At 40.0% G+C, this 25544-nt stretch overlaps 2 protein-coding genes across 4 annotated transcripts; one reads left to right on the top strand and one right to left on the bottom strand.

The window, feature by feature from the left end:
- Positions 1-15233: 15233 nt before the first annotated feature.
- Positions 15234-20524, top strand: CDK2AP1 (cyclin dependent kinase 2 associated protein 1). The gene is made up of 4 exons (XM_053472421.1): positions 15234-15467; positions 17286-17383; positions 18973-19099; positions 19638-20524. The coding sequence occupies exons 1-4, from the start codon at positions 15401-15403 to the stop codon at positions 19703-19705; spliced, it is 360 nt and encodes a 119-aa protein (XP_053328396.1). The 5' UTR covers positions 15234-15400; the 3' UTR covers positions 19706-20524.
- Positions 20525-21527: 1003 nt separating this feature from the next.
- Positions 21528-25439, bottom strand: MTRFR (mitochondrial translation release factor in rescue). 3 transcript variants are annotated; one of them, XM_053472402.1, is made up of 3 exons: positions 25375-25439; positions 22378-22661; positions 21528-21921 (listed from the first exon to the last, which is right to left on the bottom strand). In XM_053472402.1, the coding sequence occupies exons 2-3, from the start codon at positions 22648-22650 to the stop codon at positions 21700-21702; spliced, it is 495 nt and encodes a 164-aa protein (XP_053328377.1). In that variant the 5' UTR covers positions 22651-22661; positions 25375-25439; the 3' UTR covers positions 21528-21699. The 3 variants fall into 3 exon arrangements, with proteins under 3 accessions (XP_053328377.1, XP_053328385.1, XP_053328367.1); XM_053472410.1 differs by having other exon boundaries at positions 25259-25384; XM_053472392.1 differs by lacking the exon at positions 25375-25439 and adding an exon at positions 25017-25082.
- Between the last annotated feature and the right edge of the window lie 105 nt (positions 25440-25544).

A 25544-nucleotide genomic window follows, 5' to 3' on the forward strand; every position in this document is an offset into this window, starting at 1 on the left:
TATTACCTGTAACAAAAAAGAAAACACAAAAATAGTTTCTACTACTTCTGAACACATAGATAACATTTTAGACACGAAACCCCAAAGTGGTTTCAACCTTTGAACCAAGAATCTGAACCTGAATTTGAGGGGGGAACAACACCTAAACCTCTACAATCTATATACTCATACCTGGGAACTTCTGGGCTCCAGCTACCCGGAGCCTTCCCTTGCGGGACACGGCCAGGATTGCCCACTGATGTCAGCGGGCGGTCCCGTGACGTCGGTGGGAGGTCCCCTGACGTCAGGGTTGGTTCCCGCTGATGGCAGCAGGAAACACCCCCATTTACAGGAAAAATGGGCGGGGAGCGGGGCGGATGAAACCCTGAAAGAACATTGCCTGGGGAGTTCAAAAATACTCCACTTAACTTTCTAGATGGACCACTGCACCCACAATTCTAAAGTAAATTTTGAGGCTTCCCCCTTCTGCATTTTCACATTCTGTGCACATTTCTGGACAAATGCTGCATGATAAGAGGAAAACGAGCTACAGCAAGAAAAAAACTGTGACAGAGAAAATAGAGAGACGATGAGAAAGAGAATGTGAGAAAGCTTTAGTGTGTGCGAGTGATGGGAGTTATGGTGTAAATCATCAGTGCCTGGCTCAGTATATAGTAATGGCAGATTCCAACACTATTTACTACATCACTATATACTGAGCCAGATATTACATTACATTGCATTGATTTATATAGCGCCAGCATGATTTGTAGCATTGTTGCAATCAGTCAGTAACATTAAAAATCACATAAGAACAAACCGACAGAAAATAAGTAAAGGATCCTACTCTTGCAAACAAGAGGCCTACCACGTAAATGTCTGGCTTAGTATGTAGTGATGGGGTTATGCTGCACTATTGTCGATGTCTGGCGTAGTGTATAGTGATAGGAGTTATACTGTATCACCATTTATGTTGGGCTTAGTATATATTAATTGGAGTTATGCTGTACCACTGTCAATGTCTGGCTCAGTATATAATGACAGAAGCTGTGCTGTACCACAAATCAATGTCTGTCTCAGTATATAGTGATATGAGTTATGCTGTACCACCGTAAATGTCTGACTCAGTATAGAATTATGGTTGTTATGCTGTATCAATGTCAATGTCTTGCTCAGTGTTGTCAGATAATTTAGGCGTAAAAACAAGTATGGAGTCTAGCTCACAAAATGGAGTCATGCTGTACCATATCTGTTCAGTAAATGTTATTTGTTTAAACTTATTTATTTATTTATACATTGATAGTTTATCTTTTTCAGATTTATAGTTTTTTCCCCCGAATTTGTGTAATAAAAATTCTTGCCAACATTCATTTTTTTGTGTGTCTTTACATTTTAAAGTGTGCCACATACCACATCCAAGTACGCCCCTGATTTTAAATATTGTATTTGGTTTCTCAAAACAAAATAATACAGAAATCTTTAACGAAACAGCTTAGTTATATAAAAACAGCGCCTTAAAAATGATACATAAGTCTCTGACCATAACACGTGTTGACCTTATCAAGACTACTGGAAAACTTCCTTCCTCCCAATAGCATTCCTTATTCCGTCTGTTCCTCCTTTGCTGCCAGGCAAAAGTGAGTGATTCTCTTTTTCGTTAATCTCGAGCAGGCCAATGTATTTCCTCCTTAGTGGCAATGATTTATATCCTCCTTCTTGATATATTTATTTAATGCTCAATCTGCCTTGGCCTAATTTTGCAGTGTTTCCCAGTATTAAGTGTGTCTGTCTCCTGGGGAACCTAAATCCGCAACTTTGCGTCCACTGTAACTGACCTCTGCTTGAATGACACAAGCTACACAGTAAATATTAAACAAAATATATTGTGCTTATTACTTGTATAAAAGAATAATTCCATAAAAATGTTTTTTTAAAAATGCGTAGAAACTGGTACTTCTAACACGTTTAACCCTTTGCCGAGATTTTGGCCCTTAGCGGCATAAATATCTGGTTTGATTAATTTGCATTAACCGTTTCATTGTTTTCTAATCTGTTTAACCTGATATTGGTTTCTTCATTTATCTCTTTAATTTACAAATCATCTTGCTTTAAATGATACATTTTTTCCATTTTTACAACATAAGATACTGTTACATTTTTTTAGTTACTTAAATGAATTACAGCTTCAACATTCAAAATGACTTAATTCTCTCCCAGCCATTAAAATTATTTATTAATTGATATTATCAGTGTTATTCACCTCACCTGGTCAGTGTTCGTAATGTTACGGCTGATCGGTGTAAATGGTATTTAAATTGTTATACTTATATATCCATGCATCTGTGGACATTTTCTTAACTAAACATATAAAAATGAAAATGTGATGCCAATTAATGTAAATTGTAATACTTTTATTACTTCTATGTTTTACCATAAATTTGTGGCATAAAATATTTCAATTTCTTTTACCTTCTAGTTGCGTAGACTTTAGTGCATTTTAACTTAATTCATAACCTCTAATATATTACAGTAAATGCTTTAACTTAAAATCTAAATTTAACCCTTATGGTAACAAAGTTTCAATTTCTCTATACTGTATATATTCATCCCATTCCTTCGGTAGCAAGATTTTTTTTGAGGATCTCCTCCTTTCCATTGTTTTTTACTTGTTTTATTATCAGAAAATCCAATTTTGATGAATCTTTACCATGGAAACGCATGAAATGCGATGACACATTGTGATTACCATATCCTATTTTTATATTTGTCATGTGTTCTCTTGCAGGAAGCCACAAACTAGTGCATGGTGGGCCACTTCCAGTGTAAGGTGTTACAGTGTGAGCTTAGTATATACTGTAGCTTGAATGAGGGAGCGATCCTCACACATTATATGACCCTGCAATGGCTGCATGAAGAAAGAGCGTTGCAAGCGGTAAGTTACTCCGTCACTGCAGCTACATGATGTTGTCACCAATGGTGAGGGGGGGGGTGTAAAAGTCAAGTCACCCTTGGCCTGGACCGCACTAGGGTGAAGTATCTCAAAATGGAAAGGGTAGCATAAGTGTCAAGTGTCCCAGTTCCTGCAATAACAATTTTTGAGGACAGTCCTATAAAACTATCCAACAATCCATATCCCAAACAAATGGTCCAGCATAAAAACCTCGTAAACTAAAATACTGAAAATCCCTCTGTTTGCAAATACAGCCATCATGAATCAACAAAACAGATTTGTCTGATATGTTGTTATTTCAAACAACCAATGTCCAAAAATACACTCTAAATCACAATACTGCCTAAGCAACCCTTGTCATATCATCGTACTTGACCGGCGCACATCCGTTAAGTCAAGCAGTAAATAAACAAGAAAATGGGAACTAGAAGTGCTGCTGGATATGAAATCAATCCCTGCATCCTGATTAGTATAGCAATAACAAAGAAAAACTCTTAAAAAAAATTACATTGATTTGAACAAGAATCGAGCAGGACCTTGGGCTTAGTTGACTGAATCAAAAATCTATCGTAAGGACATGCTGATCACCAATACTAAAGTGGAGGAGAAATTTAAGCTGGCACTGGTTCCATCCCAGTTCAAGTCCATGCCGGCTAACTGAAAAATAATGCTGGAAAAATAATTTTATCACCAGAAGAAGAGAAACCTACTTTAAGGAAACAGTTGTCATGCATAAAGGTTTGGAGAATTTCGTGATGCTGCCAATCGCCATCAGTGGTGAAAGATGTTTGATTGTGGGCATGACAGCACTCACTATTAGCTATGTTTGTAGGATGCCCACCTTTGCTGTGACGGGACACAGAGAAGGCTGTTTAAATGTGTGCACTGTACTAGGTTCCCTGTGAATTTCACCACGGGAGGTTATAGCTTTTTATGGAATCGCATCTGTAACAAAAATGATAAAGATTATAATTATGGGTAAATGCAATAATTAAAAATGAAAATGAATTAAAACGGTTAAAAAATACATTGTAGAAATATACTGTAGCTATATGAGGATTCTGTGTCTCTTAGACCTGTGTACATCAGTCTTGGTAACTCTCTAGCTATTGAAACTATTAGTATGGTGTTCCTCCGGGTGCTACAGTGCCTTCAGACTCAGCCCGGGTCCATGTTCCACAGCCAAAATCCTAAATAGACGAGTGCACATCCAGAGGAAGCGGAAATCAATATGACAAAAAAGGTAAAATCAAAAGAAACGTTATTCCTGTCCTTGGACAACAGCAAGCAATCAACCTCAGCCAGTAAGACCAGACTTCACCTCGTAGACAGCTGCTTATTCTTTTTAGATGGTAGTGCCACCTGTGAGTTTGACAATGTCATGAACAATTCATATGAGTGTTAAATGACCTGGTATCAGCAGTCTTAAGCCTAATGCGGGGCAGGGCCCCCATCCACCACCTCCACTACAGGCCATCTTCACTACAGGGCTCTGGGATATTACATATCATATCCCGACACTCTGTGTCTTAAAGGCGTCTAGTACCTTTTAATGCAGTCTATGGGTTATGTGCTTGTAAATGGGCCAGTTGGGGAGATGTCTCCTTTAACCCACACATTCAGCAGTAGCATTTCAGCGAACCTGACCACCCAAGAGATTGATCTGCTGCCCTGGTTATGTAACAAGGGGATTGCTACCCCCACTGAATTTGGTGTCCTTGGTCTAGGCGAACAGGATACATCACTGCCTGGTGTAATACTCAGTGACTTTGTGCTGGTCTTAACAGCATAAGGAATTACGGGGACATTTAACGGATAGAGGCTTTTTCTGCATAGTTTTGGGACTTTGATACATTCAGTGTCAATTGAGCTACTTGGGCTACTTGGCTAGACTCACAAGCCAGTGAGACAGTGTCTGCTAGCATCTATACATGCTTTGTTTTCTACCATCATAGGTACGTATGTGGATAGTTGTGGGGCATATAAGTGCACCCTAGAAGTGGGTGAATGGAAGATGGCTTTCAAAATACGAGCATTAGGAATTGCTCCATGCAGTTTCATTGGTTTGAGGCCGTCCTGTGATCAACTCACACAAATGCTTTTGGATTTTCAGCTTTACTCAAAGCATTTCTCTAAAACATATTGCTCTTACTGTCAATTGCAGATAAGCTTATGTATTTTAAGCTAGATAAGCTATTATGTAAATTGTATATGTTAACCTGATAGGAGATCGATACCTTTGCCCCTCTTGGCTGTTTATTTATAATTTGGCATGAATGTTTATTATTCTGTCCTTTAAGTTTGTGCTGCTCCTCATCTTGCCTGTAGCTGCCAGTTTTATCCAGCTAAATGTTAAAACAGCTGTCTTCCTGATGACTCATTAGGAGTGACTTTCCATAAAAAAAAAGTTATTACTTTACAAGTGGGTTTTTTTATCAGTATTCCACATGAGGCCTTGGCAGACTTTCATCACTTGTGTGTGTTAACATCATGTTTCTGTGAGGTTTACTTCTTATTTAATATAAAATGCAAACTGCATTAAAATGAACATTGGTTTAAAAGATCCATGTTTTAGTAGGCTGAGCAGATGTTTTCTTTAACTTACCGAGGACTAGTATGTTGGGTGTTAACCACCAACTTAATTGTTATGGCTTAGAGAGTAAAATAGAAGGGCTACATCCAGTCTTAGTAGTAAGTACTGCTGCTGTAATCACTAGAATTTTCAGCTTACATTGCATTTATCATGTCATCTCGGTGGTATATATTTTACATATTTCCAAAGGTTCTGGAGAGCTCTTAGGTTGAAATGGGTGTCTCCCTTTGATGTCCTTCTTAATACGACATTCCTTTCAGTTGATTTATTGACAAGATAACACCGTATTTCAAACATTTACTTTAATGTTTTATTTGAGAATTGAGTCTGAAGGCCAAGCCTTATGTAATTGTGGAGGAATATGGTAGGTCAGAACAACAGCATGGCCTTTTCAGGCTGGAATGGGATCTCCAGCCAGACAATGGACTGCTTCCTACATTAAGCCCTTGATTCTGGGCGCAGAATGCAAGAAAGTAAGGGGAAAATAAGAGAAGTTTGAGAAATATATAAAACAAAATTAAGTGGATATCGGAGAAGTCTAATAGAAGAAATGTCTTAGTAATCTTGGGTGTGTCAATGGCTGCCTTAGTCACATTGCAATATCCACCTGTGATAAAAGTGGGAGAGCAATAACCTATAACAAGTTATTAGAACGCCACCCTCTGAGTTGATTGTTTGAGGTTAAACTGCCTGCCCTTACAAGTATTAATTCGTTTTTGAGCGTTATAGATTTTGAGGACTCTCACCGACATATAGGGAAGTGCTATTAAAATGTATTTTCTTAATTTATTCAAAACTATCCCACTACAAGTGGTATCAGATCCTGTTTTATAAAATGTTGCATAAAGATCAAACCAAGAATATCGACATTTAAGAACTCTATATGTATGGAATTGCATATGGTGACCATATTGCCCATGTTTTCCACGACACATATACAGTTATTTTTACATACTGGTGACCAGCACAGGTTAAGGGCTACCCTGCAGTATGTGAGAGGTATTAATGAATAATTATCTTCCATGCTAGTGTGGTTACCCCACCATTGGTTCTACATGACAAATATGTGGTGGTTTACAGAAACTTGGCCAATTTCTCAAAACAAAAATAACATTTAATCATCAAATATGTTGGCTTTAAGTGCCAGGGCCAATTATTGTCCTGCGGTACAGCTGTATTTCAGAATTTGCATATTAACCACATCAGGAGATCCTAACATAGTGTATCGTTGGTGGATCTTTAGGAACCAAACTTCCAAATGTATATAGGATCTTCTCACCACTCATCTGCAATTGTATTTGTCTAGGTATATGTTGCAGTGCTACGCAACTAGGTATATGACCAATACAATTTACACTTCTTGGAAATGATAGAATATGGAGATGCTCCTAAAAATCCTGCTTTGGAGTATATGAGTTGGATATTTGATGTTAACCCCTTTTTTTATTTTGAAGCCTGAAGTCGTGCTTCCTGTTGTGCAACAAAAAGGGTGCTCTGTGCTTCTTGCCAAAGTCACTTTTTAAGGCAACAGTAGACCCGGGTCCCTATTTTTATTTAACTTCTGGGACCACACTACCTAATGGGAATATGTGGTCCCTTCCGTAGCCAACACCAGAGGAAGGGCTGGATCTTTGAAGGTGAGAATTGCAAACCAATTTAAAAAATCCATTTTAAAACGAACGTTCTGTGAACCTGACGAAACCGTTTCAGATCCTAGCCTATTACTTTATATAGAACAGCCATAAGCAGGTTAGTGGGGAGGGATAAAAGTGTTTCAAAGGGTCCAAGGTGCTCAGTGCACTTACCAGCTCTATGCACCAGTGTCGGGAATCTCAATACACCAAACTGGGAGGCTACTAACACACCCTCGGGCATTTTTGTATTCTCAGCCTTAAGGTCAGAGGACCAAGTTTTCTCTCCCTCACATGTACTTCCTTGATCTTAGTCAAAAGGCAGAGAAGTGAAAACATTTTCACATAAGTGATGAATCACGCTTCACTATCTGGAAGTCTGATAGACGAATCTGTGTCTGGCAGATACAAGGTAGCAAGCTACTAGAATGCATAGTGCCTACTGTAAAGTTTGGGGGAGGAGGGATTATTGTCTGATGCTGTTTTTCCAGGGGTTGGGCCACTTAGTTCCAGTAAAGGGTGATGTTAATGCTACAGCATACAAAGACATTTTTGACAATTGTATGCTTCCAGCTTTCTGGCACCAGTTTGAAGGAGGCTCCTTCCTGTCCCAGCGTGAATGATTTGAAAGTTTGGTGGGGAGGAACTCGAGTTAAGCCCTGACCTTAACCTCATTGAACACCTTTGGGATGAAATGGAAAACGGATTGCGGGCCAGGCCTTCTTGTCCAACATCAGTACCTGACCTCACAAATGCTCTTTTACCTGAATGTGCACATTCCCACAGACTCTCTCCAAAATCTTTTAGAAAGCCTTCCCAGAACAGTGGAGACTGTTAGTTCCAGTGATGGTTAATGTTAATTCTGCAGCATATCAAGACATTTTAGACAATTGTATGCTGTGGGAACAGTTTAGGGAAGGCCCTTTCCTATCCCAGCATGACTGTGTCCCAGTGCACAAAGCAGGGTCCATAAAGAGATGGTTTGATGAGTTTGTGAAGGACCTCGAGTGTCCTGCACATTGCCCTGACCTCAATCCCACTGAACACCTTTGGCATGAATTGTAATGCCAATTGGAAGCCAGGCCTTCCCATCCGACATCAGTACCTGACCTCACAACTGCTCTTTTGGCTGAATGGGCACAAATTCTTGCAGAAGCACTCCAAAATCTTGTGGAAAGCCTTCCCAGAAGAGCGGAGCCGCTTACATTTACAAAGCTACCAAGGTTGGACAACATCCATATTAATGCCCATTGTTTTGGAATGTCCAACAAGGTCATATAGGTGTGATGGCCCGGTGTCCACATACTTTTTGTCCTATTGTGTATATGTAATCAAACAACTTAATAGAACTCAAGTATAGTGCTGTTGTGTATCAGTATTAAGTATACTAGTTTAGTCACTGTCTGCTGGGAGTGGCAGGAAACCGAAGCAGTATTATGAGAAAGGGAGGAGGGAGAATTCTATGAACTTAATGCATTGAGACAGAAACACACGCATGAGACATGTGACCGTGTTATAGTAAACCTTAAATAACCCTTTCTGTTCCGGAAACCTGCATTATACGCCAGCAAAAAGAAGGATTAAGTCTAGTTATTAACAATACGTGACATGGAATGTGTCTTAGACCGTCTCATACATTTTTGAAATCCTGTTAAGCATAATGAGAATGATGGTAGCTTTTACGTTCAACCATAGCACCAAAGGGTTAATTAACATCTCAGTCTTGCAAGTGTTACAAATAGACAGATACGTGCTTAGTTATGCTACGTCACAATACGGAATCTCATATTACCCCTTCTCCCTTATTTCCACGCTTTTTCAAACCCATGCATTTATATTTATATACATTTAAAAAGTTTTCTTTGAAAGGTAAGGATAGCAGATAAGAGAAAGTTGGGTCTTTCTATTGGATATACGTAATTGTACATATATCTTATTATATATATATATATATATATATATTATAAGATTGTCTCCTGTTGTCTGCAATATTTAGCATATGTTTAAACCTTAAATAAAACGTGGAAGTGTGTCCTGTGATCAGCCATTGAACTATTTGCTGCTGTAAAAGTCAGCAAAGCCGCCCATTGCAGTGCATACAAATGTAGCAGCGTACAGGTTACATAAAGAGGAGATTATGCAGTGATTGCTCTTTACTGACATCCATCTTCTGCTCTCCTTTATTCTCTTGCAGTCACATTAGCTGCTTTGAGCCTATACGTCACAAAATGGCTGTTAATACTGACAAAATCATTCATCCGTGTCTCAAACCCAGATCACGCTGCCTGAACCGACCCCCTAACAAAGGATCAACCAGAGCATTATAGTCACTCAAAATATTTGTATGCAGCATCATAAAACTCAAATAATGTTTGGTAACTGACAACATAATAAATAAGCATCTTAAGTAAAATGAAAGATGTTTAGGTAAAGTTAAAAATGCTGGTCCTAAAAATATAACTTGATTATGTGTATTGATGTAAAGAACAAAGGGTGAAATAATTGGTTGCTTAAAGGGACAGATTAATGTCAGACTGGCCACCTGGCTGACAGCAACACAAACTCACCGAGTCTGCCACTCCACCGGCTGGACATGCCCGGCCACATGTGAGCATTAAAACGTAGTATGTGGCCAAGCATAGCCAGCTAACAGCCGCACTTGTATCGTCAGAATGTCGTTGGCCCTAAAGTGCCAGGGCTGCTTTGCCATTGCTAGTTGGCAGCCTCACCAAGGAAGAATGCACTTTAAATTACTTCATAAGTACTTTAATATGCATTCTTTAAAAGGTAAAAAAAAAAAAAAAACTTACATTGGAGAAGCTGCAGCTCCAGAGTTGCAGTAAAACACCTCCACTGTAGTCTGACAATTCCTGCCACGGATTGCTTGCTTCAAGAAGCCTATCAGTGCGAAAACAAGACCAAAATTAATCTGAACGCTTTTCGAGAAGGCACAAGGAGTCTCGTTAGACCTCCTCCATGATATTTGTTGAGCCAGCACTGGAGCTGAATGGCAGTAATTGTTTCACGTGGCATCTCCTGCAGACAAATAACTGGGGACGGGGGTTAAATGCATATGGGGGATTCTGCAAAATCCCTGCATGCATTTACAAAAGTGACAAAACAGAAATATGCATGAAAGTAATTATGATGACCCATATGCATTAAAGTGTTTATGATGACTGGAGTGGCCAGTGAAAGGGGAACACCAACCATTTTTTTTTCTTTTATTACTAGTTCAAATAAAAAAATTACTTTTTTTGCATAGACATCTGCATATTAGATTTTTTTTTCTCACCTCCCAACACACTTCTGCAAAAGGGTAGAGCCTCTGGGCACACCCTCTCCCCCAAATGGAGGAACGGGGGAGAGGCTTCCCCTGTGACTTTTTTGCAGAAGTACTCCAATAGGCCAGAATAATGCAGAGTTGCACCTTTTCTCCCTGAATCTGTCTGTATTATTCTGGCCTATGGGAGTACTTCCACAAAAGGTGGAGAGGGTGTGCCGAGAGCCTCAGCGCTTTTGTGGAAGTGTGTCAGAAGGCTTGGTTCACGGAGAAGCAGATGAAGAAAGAGGACACGGGGAGAAGCAGACAAAGAAATAAGACAAAATAACATGAAGAGGCAAGAGAAGAAGCAGAGGTAGGGGAGAGGACTCAGAGACTTGGAGTGTAAGAGTGTTAGAGAGAGCGTGAGTGACCCCAACAAAATGCAAACAAAAAACATGGAGCTCTCTGCTTTGTTTTCGTTAGTTTCTTTGGGGTCCAAACAAAATCTCCAAAACCGCAGCTCTTGTGGGGTGTTCAAAAGTGGTCCAAGGAAGGAAAATCGGTGAACCGGCGACAGGGTCATGGACAGCCTAAGCTCATTGATGCACGTGGGGGCGCAGGCTGGCCTGTGTGGTCAAATCCAACAGACGAGCTACTGTAGCTGAAAAAATGAATGCTGGTTCTGATAGAAAGGTGTCAGAACACACAATGCATCTGTTGCATATGGGACTGCGTAGACGCAGGCCAGTCAGGGTGCTCATGCTGACCGCTGTTCACTGCCTAAAGCGCCTACAATGGGCACATGAGCATAAGAACTGGACCACAGAGCAATGGAAGATGGTGGCCTGGTCTGATAAATGACGTTGTTTTCTTTTTCATCACATGGATGGCCGGTTGCGTGTGCATCGCTGACCTGGAGAACACATGGCACCAGGATGCATCCATGGAGCCCCACCTCGCAAATTGAAGGACTTAAAGGATCTGCTGCCACGGGACAGATCCCCCCCAGTAAATGCAGGGGGGGGCGAAAATGAAGAAACCCCCCCCAGGGCCGTAGGAATCTCCCCCAATCAAAACGCTGTACGGCACCTAGGCGGAGGAAAGTTTTCATCAACCGATCGGCGCCCCTCTGCTCCCTGCTGCCACCCGCCTCAGCGCTGGCCTGACTGCAGTGGTTGGAGCGCGAGGCCTCTGTTCTGGTGCCGGTGCTTAACGCTAAATGCCGGAATATCACGTCATATGCCGGCGCTCTGCAGTGAAGCCGCATGCAGAGACAGAGGCCTCATGCTCCCACCACAGGACTTCAGCATGGTAAATTAACTACAAAGGGTGGGGTAGATAGTGAGAGGTGGTAGATAGATGGGGTAGATAATGAGAAGGGGGAGAGGTGGTAGATAGTAAGAAGGGGGAGAGAGGGTAGATAGTGAGGAGTGAGAGGGGGAGAGGGGGGATAATGAGATGGGGTAGATAGTGAGAAGGAGTAAGAGGGGGTAGATAGTGAGAAAAGGGGGAATAGAAAGTAAGAAAGGGGGTAGTAAGAATATTGAAATAAAGAGTGAGAATTAGAGAGAATTAATGAATTAATAGGTGGATGAATTGTGTGAATGAGTGAGAGAATGAATTAATGTGTGGATGAATTGTGTGAATGATTGAGATAATTAATTAATGTGTGGCTGTGGATGTGATTTAGGGAAAGGCAAAGATGGCTCAAGCAGGGTGTTTGAGCATTGGGGACCAAGATGGCACAGATAGGGTGTTTATGAGACAAAGATGGCACAGGGCGGGCTGTTTAGGGACAAAGATGGCTCATGCTGGGCTGTTTAGGGACAAAGATGGCTCACGCTGGCCTGTTGAGGGACAAAGTTGGCTCACACTGGGCTGTTTGGGGACAAAATTGTCACACTCTGGACTGTAATCTGTTTGTGTAATCTGGGTGCTGGTCAGGTTCCATGTGGGGAATGTGGATGCCAGGGCTGGCCTTTGGGGTGTGTGTGACCTGTGATCTATGCCTGTATTTGATCTGTATCTGCTATGCTATGTTTCCATACATTATTTATGTATACCCGCAAATATAGGGTTTGTATGTCTTATTCAGTTGATCTTAGTCAGTATTACTCCAATCCACCTCTGATTTTAACACTGTTGACCGATCAAAGAACCTTGTCTTGGACATTTTGATGTTATCTGCTTCCCAATTGTAACCATGCTATTTGACTGATACTTAAAGAGAGGTTTTTCACATTATTGTATAACATGCCTGATGAAGGGACCTGAGAGGTCTTGAAAGCTTGCTATCTATACTTACTCAGTTAGCCAATAAAGGTATCATTCAAACTCCACTTGTCTCCTCAGTTGATCTATACATGCATGTGCTGTTTCATGTGTCATTTATTTAATCTATACATTCAATGTTGAGTTTACATGTGATTTCCAGTTGATCTATACCTGCAATGCTGGGTTTGTGTGTTCTGGTGATCTGGTGACCTGCAATGCTATGTTTCCATACATTATTATTGTATATTTGATCTATACCTGAACTACAGGGAGTAAGTAAAAGAGAGGTATGGCATAGTGAATGAGGGGACAAAGGGACTCTGGGGATGATTACTGAGGAGAGGACCTCTCAATGTCATGGTAGGGTCAGAAGGAGGGAAGACTGCACTGACTCTCACAGTCTTCCCCTAATCTGCAGTCAGTGCGGCAAATATTTTTTTTGGTGTGGGAGTGGAGGGAGTGCTTGCATGCTAGGGAGCGTGAGCTGGGCCCAAGGAAATGCTTGCCTAGGGTCCAATTTTTCAATATTTAAAAAAATGTTTTTGTTACAAAGATTAGCTGTTTCTTCCTATATTTAATGTATTATACATACATTATTTTTTTACTATACATATACACATTATATAAGTAAAAGTGCTTTAAATTGAAATAAAAATGTACTGCATGTTACCATAATTCCAGATTTACATTTTTAGCTTAGGCAATGGTGCACACAAAATGAAAATTTATGTTTTTACAAGCTATGGCAATAGACGAGATTATGATACAAATTTGGTATATATATATATATATATATATATATATATACACTCACTGGCCACTTTATTAGGTACACCTGTTCAATTGCTTGTTAACACAAATAGCTAATCGGCCAATCACATGGCAGCAACTCACATGCATTTAGGCATGTAGACGTGGTCAAGACAACTTGCTGAGGTACAAACCGATTATTAGAATGGGGAAGAAAGGGGATTTAAGTGACTTTGAACGTGGCATGGTTGTTGGTGCCAGATGGGCTGGTCGGAGTATTTCAGATTTTTACGCGCAACCATCTCTAGGGTTTACAGAGAATGGTCTGAAAAAGAGAAAATATCCAGTGAGTGGCAGTTGTGTGGACGAAAGTGCCTTGTTAATGTCAGAAGAGGATGGGCAGACTGGTTCCAGGTGACAGAAAGGTAACAGTAACTCAAATAACCAAGGTATGCAGAATACCATCTCTGAACGCACAACACGTCGAACCTTAAAGCAGATGGGCTGCAGCAGCAGAAGACCACACCGGGAGCCACTCCTGTCAGCTAAGGAAACTGAGGCTACAATGGAAGACTGGAAGAACGTTGCGTGGTCTGATAAGTCTCGATTCCAGCTGTGACATTCAGATGGCAGGGTCAGATCTGGCGTAAACAGCATGAAAGCATGTATCCATCCTGCCTTGTATCAACAGTTCAGGCTGGTGGTGGTAGTTTAGTGTTGTGGGGGACATTTTCTTGGCACACTTTGGGCCCCTTACTACCACTTGGGCTTCGCTTAAAGGCAACAGCCTACCTGAGTATTGTTTTTGACCATGCCCATCCCTTTACGACCACAGTGTACCCATCTTCTGATGGCTACTCCCAGCAGGATAATGCACCATGTCACAAGCTCACATCATCTCAAACTGGTTTCTTGAACATGACAATGAGTTCACCGAACTCCAATGGCATCCACAGTCACCAGATCTCAATCCAATAGAGCACCTTTGGGATGCGGTGGAACGGGAGATTCACATCATGGATGTGCAGCCGACAAATCTGCAGCGACTGCGTGATGCCATCATGTCCATATGGACCAAAATCTCTGAGGAATGTTTCCAGCACCTTGTAGAAAGTATGACACGAGGAATGAAGGCAGTTCTGAAGGCAAAAGGGGGTCCAACCCGGTGCTAGCAAGGTGTACGTAATATAGTGGCCAGTGAGCGTATATATGAAATCGTATTTTAAATTAAAATAAAAATGTACTGCCTGTTACTATAATGCCAGATTATGTTTTTACAAGCTGCGGTATTAAACTATATTATGATACAAATTTGGTATATATAAATATGGGGAGAAATATAATTTATACATGTGGAATATGTACTGATATATCAATTTATTATTGATGATAAAAATATAAATTCAGCTGAAAATGTTAAATTCTGCAATTATGATGCATCTAGCACCTGAATAGGTTAAAAAAGAAAAAAAAGTTTTTTGAAAAAAAAAATCTTAAAACTTTTTAATGCTGGATTAAATAAAAAAACAGAATGATTTCCTGAATTACCATAAAAGTAATTTTTGGTACACAAATAAATGTCTATATACCGTCATAACAGTAAAAATAATTGTCCCAATGAAAGAAAAAAAAAATGCTTTTGGGTGAGAAAGATTAAAACTCGTTAACAAGTTCTCCTTTTCTATTTGAATGCCGTAGAAAAATCTCGTAGTAAAGCTAGCTTGGTTTTGTGAATGGAGACCCCCATTGTGAGGGGTGACTGGGGGTCTGTACAGGGACATGGTGTCTGGAGCCTTCATTGCATTGTGGGTGTCAGTACAAAGTGACGCCATATTTGCCGGTGCCGCCGCTGTAAACAACAAAAAGTGTCTGAGGGAGACAGACAAGAGACGCTTCAGTGGATTTCAGGACATTTTATTTGTTGTTGTGGGTGAATTGCTCTCCTCTCGGCAGTCATCATGTCTCTGGGAATGTCTTACAAGCCAAACCTGAACGCGCAGCTCCCCGCCAACCCCGGGGCTCAGGGTAAGTGAGGCAGCCGAAGCCACGCTAAGTTTGCTAGGGGTTAGAGTGGAGCTCGGGCCCGGGTGATTTGGGAAGAGGAGGAGGGGAGGTGGATGGAGATACCTGGGGAGAGCCCCAGCCTGGAGTTGATGTGCTGGCCGGTGGAATAAGGTCAGATCCTGTCACTTGGCGGCTTCGTAGCCGCTGCAGGGTAGAGCGTGGAGGATGCGGAGCCCCTGGGCCGACGCTGGGGATGATTTGGGGGTTAGCGAGGCGACCGTGGCCCCGGTGACAGGCGCGGGAGAGATGGATCAGCAGGAGCCCTTTGATCAAGTCCGTTTCGGCGCCTCCATGATCGGCTCCCCAGGGCTGCTGATTGATCTGGAACAGGCAGGCGCTGCGAGGACATCTGCTGGTGGCTGCTGGTATTACAGGGCGCTGCTAGGGCTGGGAGGGGGTGGGGCCTGTCCTTTAATGGTATTCTCATCAGCATAATAGAGCTCGGTTTATCTTTATTATTGTTAATTTTATCACCAGCAGAGGTGCTAATATTAGAATTTCTACTAGAACTGTCTCGTTTTTATTTGCTATTTCTTATAAAAATACAAGTATATGATGATTTCCAAACTATTAATATATAGCAATATATTCTGCAAACCTTTTAATCAAACATATCTGCATTGTTACCACTGCTGTATAGAATACTCGCCCCCATAAAATGCCTTGAGTGGTAGATCACTATATTAAATACTTAATGTAGGGTAATTATTTATCCTACTATATAGATATAATAGCATATATCATTAACAAATCTGTTTTTTAATATTTTTAGTGTCAGATAACCTTTAGCAGGCCTTGCTGACAATCCAAGGGTTAACATGCATTTATTCTATCATTGTTCTCTCACTCTTAGTATTACTGTTAAGCATAGTATACATTGTAAGTCAATTTAAAAGGACAATAGCATTAACATACGTTAAAACATACTAGTACAGAGAAGAGGCTCTTGCGAGCTTACATTCTATTGTACAGCATGTATATGTACAACAACAAAAAAGAAAACTCAGCAGAAATGGTTAAGTGACCGGTTTGATCCAGAATCAAGAATTCCCATTAGGAACATACAGGCAGATGCCATGTACCAAGAAAGAAAGCAGAGAGACTGGCATTACAATACACTATTCATCAGCAGATGTACAGACCTAAGACATTACTGCATTCAGCCTGCCTGATTAACCATTTCTGCTCCCTCATACCAATTTTTACAGGGGACTCCATAAAAATGTATTTTGTTTTAAAAAAAAAAAGTTCAAACTAGCGTTATGCAAACACATATCACCAATGGAAATATTTAATATGGGTAATATTTAATGATGAGAAAAAATATGGGGCATCAGACATAAACCAGTGAATGTCAGGATGCATGCAGAAGACTCTTAAGCCTAACCATGGTTGTCATTAATACCACAGGGGGTAAGATTTGATTTCTGAATATAGATAGGGTAGCTCTACACCAGCATGCATTATTTCTATAGTAGTTCCTTTTGTTAATATGGAACTCCAGATCCTCAGTCTTTGTATGGCCATTGTATTAAAATGCACCCACACCAGAGATTGCCCAACTGCCCACAGAGTACCTTCATATGCATTATTCTTTAATGGGGGTCTCGGGGACATTAAACTGTCCAGTTAAGCTTAGGGGAAGGCAGTGATGTGTATGTTTAATGTATACGTCTTTATTGTCAAAGTTTATTCTGAAGTCTGACCCATTGTGATGATACTTTGTAATATAACAGTAGCTTGCTGTTACAATCAACACATTTTGCTATTTCTCAACAGCTGGAAGTGCCCATTCCCCTTCTACTAGCCTGGCATCATCTGCACAATACAGGCACCTCGTGAATGACTATGGACCTCCATCTTTGGGATACACCCAGGTATCATAATAATCATAGAACATGCAGAGTCAGGGGAAAAAATGGGTCACGTTCTCACTTTCTGTAGCTGGAATGACCTCTTTGACTGTGACATAATTAGCTAGTGTTGTTTTTTTACCTTCATACATCAATACTATTAAAACACAAAACTGCCCATTATTTGTCATATTAGTGTTTCTTAAGCTGGGGTAAATGCATTTATTGAGGTACTTCTTATGGGGGTAGGATGTATTTTGGGACTTAAATTTCAGGATTTAATTGCTTACAGCAGGAAACAATTGCAACCAGCTGGTGCCTGGCTGAAAGGATCTATTACTAGTGATACTTGGATGGGAAAAAGCATGGCAAACATTGTCCGTGTATGTATGTGTATATATATATATATATATATATATATATATATATATATATATATATATAATATCAGAGGGTCAATTAAATTAACATATAATGCAAAACCACTAATAACACATGCTTCTCCATTGTGGTTATAAGGTCAAAAATGACACATTATCTTCATAAAAAAGAGAATATATATATATCAATATATAATATGTACCGTATTTATTTATAAGACTCATTATTACATGAACCTTAAAAAATAGGAACTTTCAGTTTTGTGATCCTGATCTTCTTAGTCCTCTCCCCGGATGTTATACCAGTATGCATGTAAACAGGAAGGGCGCTTAGAGATGGCAGCAATAAAAGTTGTCCGCTTGGCATCCCTGCACTAAACATATATTATAACTAGGTACCCCACGGCTTTACAGTGTTGTGTACCTTATTACTTAATAGATACCCAGTGTCATTACCCACGACACCCCAGTAATATTTAATTCCAACTATAGATTGATAGATGGGATGATATTTTTAAATAAATAGTTACATTAAACTGCATTTTTATGTAGACCTGAAAGGAAGTGACTATTCACCCAACAGTAACATGGCTATACGCCAACGTACATACAGGAGCATATACATTTCCACAACCATCAGCCCTTATGTGAGACAGAAAGCCAGAGAGTGACTTAACAGGTACTTTTACACACAGGATATTGTGGTATATGCTGCACATCCCACAATTAAAGCACCCGCTCCTTTATGTTCTGGCATTTTCTGTTGGGTGCCAGCAGGACTGGTCTTTAGTGTGCCACATGCAGGAGGTGACCCGCACATTGTACCCACTCTTTGGTGTGACTGCTGGACACTTTCTGATTAATTGACCAAAGGGAGGGTTGAGTTTGAACTCTTTGATTCCACTGATCACTGTTCACTGTACTAGAGCCAGTTCGGTTCAGCTTCTGTCTCAGGAAGAAGCTCGGCTGGCCCTGCATAATGTTTAGTTAAATCAGCAAGAGTTTTTTAAAGTGTTCTTATACATTGAATTATGCATTACACGGGGCCGGCTCCGGCCTTCACAGTGGAGAGACGTACTAGTTTTGTGTCTTCGTAATGAATGTTGATGTAAGCAAGTTGAAACAACTCTTCTGCCAGCTCTTCATTTAGTGAATCAATCTCTTTGTGTCAGCACATGATTAAGCAAACATGTCGGCATCATGTGGTTTAATTTAAAAAAAATCTTGTTTTAGGGTAACAGCAGTAATCAGGTACCGCAAAGCAAGTATGCAGAACTTCTTGTCATCATAGAAGAGCTGGGTAAAGAAATTAGACCAACCTACGCAGGCAGTAAAAGTGCAATGGAGAGACTAAAAAGAGGTAAATGTGTAATTTCTCAGAAATGTCTTCTGTTTTTATTATATGATCATACATGAATGCTTTTATTATATGATCATACATGAATACATACACGTATGTTTTCATTTTATAGTTTGTTATGACAGCTAAAGTCTCTAAATCACAAGAAGCCTTGCCCCAAGCAAGACTCTTCCAAGCAAGGCCTCTCAAAAAATGTAATAATATATGGCAAAGACGTAGGAGTGCTGGAATTCGCTTGCAAATAGCATTCCTTATATGTGATAAAAGCACTCAATGTACTTGATCGATGCCCATCTAAGGTTTATTTGGTCACTTCAAATTGCAACCCGTGTATATATTATATCTGTGATCAGCGGTAAGACGTAAGGTGAAAACATGGGGCTGTATGCAGCGATTCTGAGAGGTAACGTCATCAGTTAATTAAATATAGCACTTTGTCCCCAAATGAAGGCAATTTGCTAAACGTGTTCTTGTCTTTGCTTTCCATTGATATTAACCACGTTTTTTCCCCATCCGATTATTGCTATTTTTCCTATAGGTATCATCCACGCAAGAGGCTTAGTACGAGAATGTTTGGCTGAAACAGAACGGAACGCCAGGTCATAGCTGTGCCATATGACATCCCTCTGAAGCGTACAGTTTCCTTTATTGAAATCTTCAGGGCCGTTTTTCTAAATATTTAGCCAGAGGGATTTCTCCCTCTAACGTACTGTAAAGCTGCTGAACACAAGCTAACGTTTTTAAAAATTAACAGAATTTCCACTGGGGTAAAAAAAAAATAATAATAATAATAAAAAAAAAAGTATTACTGGCTATTTGAAACTATTTAAAGTCCATGGAAATTCACACATTATATCATGAGCTACAGTATACATTTGTTTTAGTTTCTTGAGTTGTATGCTAAATAATTTTAAGAACAATGCACGTTTTTGTTTTGACACTTGGTTTGCATTTGTAAATGTCTTTCATAAAACTTTTTTTTTAATTCGTTTCCTACCCCTAAGTGTATTTCTCTCCAAATCTTGCTATCTAGGAGAAACTTTTTGGGTAAAATGTGTGAAATATCACCCATAGCTACCTGCAAATTGTGCTAGTGGGTTTCCGTTTTCTGGAATTATATAGGACTTTAAATGGCAATCGGTAAGCGTTTGGAGGGGTATTTGATTATTACCTATGCATTTGCATGTATAAAACATTTTGGAACCCATACATGAAGTTTGGAACATGCATGATGTATGTAAAGAGAGGACTCTTACTTTTCTATAGACAGATCTATGTCAGTTATAATTGCAAATAATAAAATAATATTCATTTTGGGCTGTACGTATAGGTGGGCATGGGGGGAAAAAAAAAATCAGTGGAAACTATTTGCATCTTTGTATGTATTTATTACTTGATGTAATAAAGCTTATTTTCACTAAGAAAGTGTGAATGGATTTAAAATCTGTACTAGCAATGTGGGAATAATGTAGCCCAGCTTCCAAAAGTCAACGCAGATCTGTTTAAAGCCTTAGATAAGCAACACTAGCTATCGATTGTATGGTAATATCCACACCTGTAAACCATGACTTTACACAGAACACATTCACCCTCCCCATGGTCTCAACCCAGAGGTATAATTTGGGTTAAACACCAACCTAAAGGGACAGTATAATGTCTTGACACCACAATTATAGAGAAATGCATTCTAGAAGGATGTATATTAACATTCTTACAAACACTTATCTGATACAGAATTTGCAGCCACTGTGCAAAACCTTAAGGTCTTCCTCCATGATCTGAAATTTCTTGCCACTGATTTGCTGCTTCAGCTGCCAATCAGGGGCAGTAGGGCACTTCCAATTGCTTCAATGTGCCAGCTGCTTAAACAACCAATCAGTGACAGGAAAAGGCTCCCATTAAAACCAGTAGGAAGACCTGGTGCTGGATCTGACTGGGGATGAGTAATTCATGTGCAGTTAGCTGAGGTGGAGGGAAAAGGGTTAATGCAGAATCCTCCCTTGTATTTTTAAAATGGACCGCCTCAACTTACCGTATGCATCAAAGTGGCAGGGAGCGTACCTTTATACCTATAGTTGACATTTGTGTCCCCTCCTCTTATTCTATTTTTTTTTTTAATAACTCTGCATTCATTGATGTTTTTCCCTATTGAAAAATCTATTTTTTGGGCCAGCTATAATCTATCAACTCACAATAAATGAAAGCCATGGATGCCAAACAGTTCAACTTTCTACTAAAATCAGTCATTCTTAAAAATTTTTACAAAAGGTGGATGCAAAAACAGGTATGTCTGAAGGAAAGTGTAGAGCCACAGGTTTTCATAAGCGTTTAATGAAAGTTGTAGTGCAGGTGGAGTGCTAATATATAAGATGATGTCCTGGCATGAAGAGGATGCACAGTGAGATGTGCTCCGGCCAGCACCTTGTTAAACACAGCATTGACAAGGATCGTACGTGAACAGAATGTCCTTTCATAGCCTATAGTAATGGGGGGGGGAAGCAGGAGTTCCAAGTCCAAATATTCCTCAGTTGGTGCAATGCCAGAAACAGGTCTGCTTAGTGCTGATCCATGGACTACAGCAGGTCTCCTTACCCCAACTTCTATTTCAAGCTTTTGTTTTCCGAGAGCTGTAGTTCCTTGAGCTGCTTTTTCTTTTCCAAATTTGCTCTGGCCTGTTTCCTCTTTTCTTGTTTCCTTCTTTCGTCGTCTTCCTGCTGTTTGATAATATCGCTACTTTCTCCTTTATAAAAAATATCAACTTTCTCCTGCAGTATATCTCGTGCTCTTTTCCTGTTGATCTCCACTGATCTGGTCTGGTGGCACTAGGGATGAAAAACACACTTTTTATTTTCTCTTGCCCTTACGTCATGTTTACCCACTTTGTGTGTGTTTTCATATGTGTATGCTGCTAAACACAGGAACCAGCGATAATTAGTTTGTTTACCCACTGTTATAATGGCACCTTGGCTTGCAGGAGATGCATTTAGACAAATACATATCCTGCTCATCAATGTGCACATGTAGAACTCAGACAAGGAGCATAGAATGCATATTAAAAGCACTTACTAAGTGATTAAAGATGCAGTCTTTGAAGTGGCTGTATGGGACATTGCATCATGGGAGATTGAACAAAGCCCCCTTTTTTATATTTGCTTAAGTAAACTCACAGATAAAGTTAGGACTCCTTCCATGGACTATAAGAATGTTGACAAAATATTGATAGATACTTTATATTTTTTGTTTAACATAGTAAAATGTGAATACAGTACAACTGTTACCTTGACTACAATCCCAGAAGGAATATGCTTGAGGACCACACAGTTACTGGTTTTATTTGTTGCTTGTCCACCTGGACCATGACCTCTAACAAACTGCTCTTCCAAGTCTTTTTCGTTCAGTTCTACCAGATCAAAGGCAGAGATCTTCTTTTTTGCTGCTTGGGATAACAATACTCCAGTCCATGGGTAAAGGAACTTAATCTCCCTCCCTGTAATCCATGCTTTCCAAGAAGGCTGCAGTTTTGTCAAACAAAATATGCCCAGGGTTGTCATTGGTTACGGGTCTGTGAATGATATTAAACAAAGGTCATGAATTAATAATAGGTCTTAATCTTCTAAGCAATTCCATATCAAAGGGGTATGCTGCACCAGTGCTCCCATTATAACACAAATAAAACAATCTTTTTTTATATTGTTTTGCTGTTTGTAATCGTAACGATGATCAAGCATGGATGGTGCCCGTTTTATTTTGTATGTGCAGTATGCTTCAGATAGACTAGCCATCCATTGATGATAGGCCTTGTTGAAGTGTATATCATCCTCACGCCATCTGTTCCTCTGTGATCCTCTGAAAGTTACTGGGATTGTGCCATGATTTGGTCATATATTACACAAAACCCTTCAGCACCTCAGTAAGAACCGTATGGCTGCGATTACATGCTTACTCACTGCAGCACTTATGGCGAATATATTTTTACGCAATACGGCCAGCTATATATTAGACCTGCAGCTCCTGTAAATAATTCTCAGCGCCGTAAGCGGAGGAAAATGTTGCCAAATTCAGTTTTATGAGAGAACAAGAAATAATAAAAAAATGAACTGATGTTATAAAAGAAAAGTGTGGATAATGTGGTACTATACATACAGGTCATTGTCTTTGTTATTGGTAAGAACTGGTTCTTGGTTATGGACCAACCAAGTTAAAATGGGATTCCCTGACTAGTTACAGTAAATCCCAGTTACATAAAGAATGGGCTGCTCAGAAAACCACATATAGCACATTTAAAATATATCTAAAAATGAACTGAAAATGTTGGGAGATGATCGTACGACTGAATGGATATTTGATATACATGTTACCCCGGCAGCCAGGGATACACTAGGCCTGCAGGGGAAAAGATAAGAAGTACATTGGCAAAGAGAAGTGTGTCAGAAGGAGATTAGATTTTCTGCAAGAGATCCTTCTGACGTGTCTCATGTAAACACAATCTCTTATGATAGGGAATGGCCATGAAGGACCCCCAATGCAAGCTAAGAAAAAATAAAGTAACGGAAGATAACGCTGAGAGAGGAGAGAGAATCTAAGTGAGCAGGTAGGACGTAGTTATAGTAGATGATAGGCCATAGGGTAGCAATCCTGGATTATGGGCAGGCAAAATAACACTGCAAGCGAGGACATTTTTATAAAGGGTAATAACGAAACAAAATAATATTTGTGAAGAAAAGTGTTTGTATCACAACACTGCATCCTCTGATCATCCTGTCACTTCTATGTAAACTTCAACACCCTTGGCTTTAACATTTTATGTATTCACATTGCCAGCTGTTATTGGCCAGCATTTACTGATAGATTACAAATTACTGTTGACATGATTACACACAGGTGGTGAATGATAATCCGTACAATCATTCTTCATCGGGGGGATGTTCACAAAATGCAGACTACAGCAGAAAACGTGATCATTCTTACGTGGAAATTACAACTTGCTGGCTGCTGCGTGCTTAAACCAACTAAGAGTTCTAGTCTTTATATTATTATTAATTGATTTTTATAGCTCCATCAAATTCCGTAGCGCTGTAGAGTGGGTAGGCAGGACATAACAAGTAGTATGTAACAAATTGACTTACAGAAACAACAGCTGAGGAGGGCCCTGCTCAAACGAGTTTACAATCTAGAGAAACTATATATCAACTCAGAACATGCGCATTGCACTCATACAATACCACATAGAGCAGTCATCTACTTAAAGGAGCAGTACTGTTGAGATTATATGTATTTTCCCCAGGGATTAATAAAGCAGTGTTTGTCTCACTGTCAAGTCTACACTAGCCCTAGGGCTTTTATTAATTGCAGAGGGGAGGCATAATATAAAGCCATATATACCGTAATACTCATTCCAAATTTAAGAGTAAAGGTGCAGAAAAACGCAACATACAGCTACATAATATCTTGTGCATGTGTTTAACACCCCCGTAACTGTGCCATTAAATAAGATATATAATAATAAAATATAGATATAAGATTTTACAGTCCATTACTTATCACAAGGCAGGTGCCTATTTATGTTAATACTCCTGCCCAGTACACTGGTGCCATGACTCTATCAGTAAAAAGAACCACCAGCTAAACAGGCATTACACACTTCCGGTGCATTTTACTCTAGTTCAGAATTGGCCTCTTTCGGCACCCGTCTAGCAAAACAGCTCTGTATTGTGCTAAACTAATGTGCCTTCAAGCTCAAAAGGAGAATGCCGAGGGGCTCTGCAAAGTATTTCAGATGTATCTTCCAGATTAAAGAAACACGTTCTTCTAGCGAGCAACGAAACAGTTAAATTAATGAATTTGCAGCTGATCATGAATTAGGTCAACCAAACCGTATCTCGTATAATCGCAAGTGAGGAGGAGACGAAGTACATACCATTAAGGCACTGGCCACTACGCATGCGCAAAGTGAGAGCCCTTTTCTTGACAGTATGCGAATGGTCACATGACCCCCTGTACGTATGTGGACTAAAGCCTGCCCACTTTCGTTTTTTTCTAAATACGACACTACGCGTAACCGCGCGCACTGTAGAGAGAAAAAAAAAAGGCGCGCATGCGACGTTTCGTGTGCGTTTTGCTCACTCAAATAAATTATTGAATGCTTAAATGATCCCTTACCGATACAATTTATTCTAGAAGCACAACGTCAGCACAGCAATAGTAATCGTTATTTAGAAGGGTTGCGAGTAATTAAAGTGCCTTCAACGAAACGAGAATTGTATGTTCTTACTAACCAGAGCAATGGCTGTAGCCTTTCTCTTTTGGCGACGTGTTTTGTTAGTTGCGCCCTCTGGCGCCAATGGATGGGACAGCGCTGCATTTTTGCTTTTGAATTCTCGAGACAGCCCATTGGTTGCAGCCTGTGTATTCTTCCCGTTAGTCTGCCACGGAGGCTTTTTTTTTC

The sequence above is a fragment of the Spea bombifrons genome, chromosome 1, assembly GCF_027358695.1.
Source record: "Spea bombifrons isolate aSpeBom1 chromosome 1, aSpeBom1.2.pri, whole genome shotgun sequence".
Classification (NCBI taxonomy): Eukaryota; Metazoa; Chordata; class Amphibia; order Anura; family Pelobatidae; genus Spea; species Spea bombifrons.